The 6,311-nt window shown below is 44.1% G+C and overlaps 1 protein-coding gene across 1 annotated transcript in view; it reads right to left on the reverse strand.

The window, feature by feature from the left end:
- EIF4E (eukaryotic translation initiation factor 4E) overlaps nt 1–5,968 on the reverse strand; it is a 47,395-nt gene extending 41,427 nt beyond the window's left edge. Inside the window, exon 1 of the mRNA XM_073340763.2 lies at nt 5,912–5,968. Coding sequence (XP_073196864.1) covers nt 5,912–5,929 — 18 coding nt within the window. The 5' untranslated portion in view covers nt 5,930–5,968. The remainder of the gene's footprint in view (nt 1–5,911) is intronic.
- Between the last annotated feature and the right edge of the window lie 343 nt (nt 5,969–6,311).

Consider the following 6,311-nt stretch of genomic DNA (forward strand, 5'->3'; position numbering starts at 1 on the left):
TAACTAACTCAAAGCACTTGGGTGATTATCTAAAATGGACCAGTACTTTTCCTCTGGTCTAAAAGAAAAGTAAGACATAAGTTTCTGACTAAACTTTTTCAGTAAGTTAGCATGTAATTTTTAAGTGAGCTTATGATAGAAACTGTAACAGGGTTCAAAAAAGAACTAGGTAAGTTCATGGAGAATAGGTCCATCAATGGCTATTCGTCAGGATGAGCGGGGATGGTGTCCCTAACCGCTGTTTGACAGAAGCTGGGAATGGGCGACGGGGAATGGATCACTAGATTATTACCTATTCTGTTCATTCCCTCTGGGGCACCTGGCATTGGCCACTGTCAGAAAACAGGATACTGGCTAGATGGACCTTTGGTCTGACCCAGTATGGCCGTTCCTATGTTCTTAAACTCTTTTACAACTATACCTCTCCATTATTAAACTGCACTTGAGACTGATCCCCAGTTGGGAAATACCAGCAATACATATAAGCAAAATATAATGAACAAAACTGCTTAATTCAGCGGCTCTCAGCCTTTCAACACCATTGTACTCATTTCAGGCATCTGATTTGTCTTGCGTACCCCCCAAGTTCCATTTCACTTAAAAACTACCTGCTTACAAAAATCAGACATTAAAAAAGTGTCACAGCACATTATTACTCAAAAATTGCTTACTTTCTCATTTTTACCATATAATTATAAAATAAATCAACTGGAAAATAAATATTGTACTTACATTTCAGGATATAGTATATAGAGCAGAATAAACAAGTTATTGTTGGTATGAAATTTTAGTTTGTACTGATTTTAGTAGTGCATTTTATCTAGGCAAATATCTAAATGAGTTGATGTACCCCATGAAAAAACTGCATATACCCCTGATTGAGAACCACTGGCCTAATTCATCACATTATGTCTGAATACTGTGGGAATCTCCCAGTAGCAGGTCACTGATCACAATGACACTAGAAATGCCTAGTCACAGAGAGATTAAGGCCAATTTCTGTCCTAAAGCAGTTCAGGTTTAATAACAAAAGCCAGAGCTTTTTTTTGCCATTTAATTTTCTTTTCCATATAATAAAAGGAGTGTCAAAATTACGAAAAAGCTTTAAATATATCCTTAAATTAGAAGCTGTTTTGATATCTGTGCATATATTAACCAACTCCAAGCCTTAATTCAGCTGCATATTTTTTAATTTATGTAAATCATGACAAGATCTTCCATAGAGCTGGAAGGAACCTCAAAAGGTCATCAAGTCCACCCTGCTGAGCTGAAGTAGGACAAAATAAGCCTAATCCATCCCTAGCAGATATTTGTCCAACCTGTTTTTAAAAACCTCCAATGACAGGGATTCTCCCCAACCTCTCTTGGAAGCCTATTCCAGGGAACTTTACCAAAGCTGACTCATAGCACGTGACTAGCCAACTTAAAAATGGCAGAAGAGATACGAAAGTTTCAACTAAGACAGTTTCAGGTCAAGATCGGATCTTTTAAATGTGGAATTAGTTAACTATACAAATGCAACTGTTAAGAATATATATATATTTAAGTGCACTGAATAAGAACAAAATTATAAAAGAAAAATCCCACACTGAAACCTGCTTGCAATTTGAGAGATGGAAGGGTACAAGGTTATGCAAGTTATCTTCTTATGTTATTTATCCAAACCATTCACAGGTTTGGAATGGCAGAATTTTATTTTTAAAGTTATTTTCTGTAGGCTGTTGTTGAAACCCCTGAAATATTGCCAAAGCATTAACATGGGGACTTCTTTCTTTTTCTTTCGTGTTTTGTACAAACAGTCCTTTTCTTATTAAAAATAACAGAGACAATGAGGGTCCATAGAGCCGAACGTCCATGACCACATTATACTGTATTACAGGCGACTAAAAGTGCCACTGGGTTACTACCGCAGATGACCACGTGGCTGCCGGCAGTCCATGGCCAGGCAATGATTCCTGCTGACCTTAAGTCCAATCTTCAGGACTTCATGTGTGTGGACTTCATCTCTGAGGCAGGCTATATGACCATAAAGAGCCAGCCAGAGGTGACCAAGGAGGACTTCAATCCTCTAAGTCAATTCTCAATAATACATCCCCTATTACTGATTTAAAAAAACAAACAAACCAAACTCTCTTATGCCCAAAAGTAGCTGGTAACAATGCACATGAAGTGCCTTCAGCCTCCTGATGTCCTGTTTAAGTAATGCCCATGCTTCAGATCCACATAAGATGATCAAAAGTATGTAGGTTTAATAGACCCATATTTTTCTTATAGATACAATTTAACTTTAAGTCCAAAACAGGACTACATTTTCTTGAGATGCTTGAGGGACATACCAAAACAGTCTTTCTACATTTTCAGAGATGCAATATATTGCCCTTGTTTGATATTTAAGTTACCATTAAATTCAATGGATTTTGGAGCAAGAAGAGCAAGGTAAATGAAAAATCACCTATATCAGTATGAAACCAAGTACACACGCTAGGGTTTGAATCTTTAGTACAACTCTATGAACTTACAATGCTTGTAAAATGAATACAAATTCATATACGCTGACTAACCCAAAAATAAAATGTACAAGTGCACAACTCTAAAATAAATATACTCATTTCCATGACAAAATGTAACTTGCACGCAGCTTTGAAATTATCTTTAGCAAGAAAAGCATTTTATGCATTGTATTAAGTTCTTTAGATATTTCCAGAGAAATCTACATCAATCAAAGTACTTGTGTTTTAATGTCTAGTATAACAAGAAGAGACCTAAATTAAAGTTGTGTGGAAAAACTTGCTTTTTAACTCCTTCATTTTCTTCTTTTTCTTCCCTTTTCAATCGCAAACATGGGGGGGGGGGTGGACCTGTACTGAAAACTGAGTTTCTAGAAGTTTGAAAATGTATAAACAAAAATGTTTTTGTAATTAGTTGTTTCAACACTAACATTACAGATGTTATTTCATAGAATTATACTTGCATTGGTAACAGATGTTTTCACTGAATAAGCTTTAATGTTTTGCATTGTACCTCAAATGCTTTCAACCTGAAGAAAAATGCCCAATGGTGTTTCTGGTTTGTTTTTTGTTTTTTTTTTAAATGAAATAGCAACAATTGCTTTAGCTTTGATTTGATTCTCCTTGATCACCCTTTCTCCTGACAGGGCATCACCCTTCCCTGTCTCAAAAGGCCTTCTCTACCTCAACTGCAGAAGGCTCTCGGAGAAAGTAAGGTGGTACTGCCAGCTCCATAAAATGTTCTGTGCTATATTAGAAAGGGAGATACAGGAACTACAGAAAAATGAAGGATTTATATGCCTGTAGTCCTGACTTTGAAATCTCAATGCCAGAAGTGCCTTCTATCTGCTCAACAAGCAGTTTCCCCTCTTTTTAATTGTGCAACAGTAAACAGTATTTTAATTCTGTACAAATAGCCAAGTATCACCCTAGAAAGTCAAGGTAGGTGAAATAATATCTTTTACGGGCCAACTTCCGTTGGTGAGACAAGCTTTCAAGCTTACACAGGCACAGACCTGAAGAAGAGCTTGAAAGCTTCTCTCTCCCCAACAGAAGTCAGTCCAATAGAAGATATTACCTCATCCACCTGGTCTCTAATATCCTTGGACCAACACAACTATAACACAACTACATACAAGTGTCACCCTAGTCATTTTATAAACTTTACGTATTATGTACAGAAATATGCTGGTCAGGTTTAGCAAATAGAAAAAATCTGAGGACAGGCAGGAGAGTGATGATGAGGCAATGGAACCTTTAATTTTAAAATTACCTTCAAGTTCAGTTGTAACCAAGAGTGGTTACCATTTGATAGCTATTTGGTTCCTTCAATAAAGCTTTTAGTGTCAGTTCAGCCACTGCTGGAGAGCTGCCCACATCACAGCAATTAGTGATCTTGGTGGCCCTCACAAGAAAGTGAGCGAACATGGAGACACTGATCCTCTCACCCTAGAAATGGTTCCTCCCAAACTCAAGTCATGAGGAAACTGTGTGAACAAGGGGAAACTGATGCTGTTGCTGCTTAGTCTGTTCCTGTTCTGTGGATAAGTCACTGACCTCTTTTTCTAGGGCTATAAAACACTGTTTACAAACATTAAATTCACTCATGTTTTCTTATATTTAAAAGTAGTTTGTGTCTTTGCAGAGAGCCATTAACTGGAAATGGATGTCTAGAATGTTTTCAGCTACATTTACTTCACCATAAAACAGTAAGAAAAGTTCAGCGATTAGTTTTACGCAGTAGTATTTCTGTTTCTCTACGAAAATCAGTTAAGTTTATTTACAATTAGGTCAAATGAGACAGTAAACTGATTCTTATACTTTAAAAAAACATTTGATTTTTAAGAGGTAATGGGTAAACTTAGCAACTTTCAAATTATATTTTCAATACTTCATAGAATAAATCACATCTTTAAAAAAAAAAAGATTTATTTACCTCTTCCCCACCTTCTTTTCCAGACCCCAATACCCAATCTTGCAGATGACCATCCCCTGAGATACATCAGCATGTATATCAAAGATGGCATCACATGAATCATGGAGAATGGCTGGAGGCGGCACACAGAAATAAAGAAAGGGCACACTGAAAGAATATCTAAAAAATAATATTCCGTGGAGTTCTATTACTTAAAATTGAAACAAGGACATCAAAAATATTTACTAAATATGCACAAAGCCACATGATGTCGCAAGAGGAGTGGAGAGTTCACCCTCCTAATGTTGCAGCAGCTCGGTAAGTGAAACGTACTTGCCTACCGTGCCAGGGTTTGTCAGGGAACAAGCCCTATTAAGTTTGGATGCTTCAAACCCGAAAGGGAACAGTGATTACTTTACAAGACTAACTTAAAGGCGGCGGATGGCTCAGCACTCTTTCCCTGCCCTACATCTGAACGCTGTCAATCCAGGGCGAAACTCTACCCAACTGCTCTGACAGAGAAATCGATGGAGGAAGTAGGGAGCCTGTTAGCCTCACACCTCCGTGGCCAGGAAGCGTATTTCCTACCCGGCCGCTCCAGGGTGATCAGCAATACGGACATTTCGCCGGACGGCAACTCTCCCTCCGCCGCCAGTCTGGCCAGCTGCACGCGGGGCGGGCGCAGTCACGATGGCACTAGGCTCTTCCGCGGGTCACCTTCGGGCGCCGCGGCCCCAGCCCGCACCACTCGGGTCCGGTCCCCGTCCCCCCCGACTACGAGAGCGCAGACCGGGAGAGGGTCGCCAAGATCATTCGCACGGGGCGCGCCAAAAGCTCCCACTCGTCCCGCCCGTGCGGATCACGACCCCGCCGGGAAGCAGCGGCCAAACACGCGGGGGGGCGGGGGGGGGCTCTATCCGTTTCCTCTGTGTCCGTCGGGGCGGAAGCGCACGTGGGAGACGCGCGGGCCTCCACCGCACGCACCGTGCAACTGCTGGCACAATAGGAACCGCAGCCACCCGGTGTTTAGCCCCAGCACAGGAACGCCCCCCGCCCGCCCGCCCGCCCGCCCCAAGGCCAGTCCGCGTGCGCCCCTTCTTCATCACGCGCCGGCTTCCCCCTCTTCCCTCCCACCTCACGCACGCGCCGCCCCTCGCGTCCGTTGCCCCCCCCCCCCCCACGCTGCTTTCCAGGCCTCGCGCCGGGCGGGCCCCAGGTAGTGACGGCACAATCCCCACCACGCGCCTAACTCACGAGCTCGGAATCCACCCATCCCCTTCCCAGCTACACAGGCCGGCGCGTCCCCCTACACGCGCGTGCGCTACTCAGAGCTTTGCCGACCCACTCTCACCCCGTCCCGCCCCAGCGGGAATCACTCCTCTCCGGCCCCCCCTTGGGGTGCGCTCCCTCCTTCCCCGCCGCCTCCCCCCCTGCCCGTGCTCAGGGGAGTGGGGACCAGGGCGCGGGGGAGAGGGAATGAAACACTCACCGGTTCCACAGTCGCCATCTTAGATCGATCTGATCGCACACAAGCGCTGCGGGGAGGGGAGGGGGCGGATAAAAAATCAGATTCAAACCCGATTGGCTACCAGCGGGTCACGTGAGGCTCACGGCCGTTTGAGGAGGCTCGGCGCCTGCGCAAGGCGGGGGAAAGGTGAGAGAGCGCCGCCTTCTGGGAACTGTAGTCGCTGGGGTGGGGGATGAGAGTGGAGGAGGCCAGTGCCCCACCCCTCCCTGCCTTCCTCTAACGGGAGAGAGACAGTCACGTGGGGGAGGGGGAGGCAGACAGGGGCGTGCCAGGCTGTGTCTGAAGGGAAGGGACCCCTCGCGGCCAGACCCAGTCACTGCAGGAGCTTGGAAGCCGCCTCAGTCCGCATCCCTGTTAGGGG

Source organism: Lepidochelys kempii, chromosome 4 (assembly GCF_965140285.1).
Source record: "Lepidochelys kempii isolate rLepKem1 chromosome 4, rLepKem1.hap1, whole genome shotgun sequence".
Taxonomy (NCBI): domain Eukaryota; kingdom Metazoa; phylum Chordata; order Testudines; family Cheloniidae; genus Lepidochelys; species Lepidochelys kempii.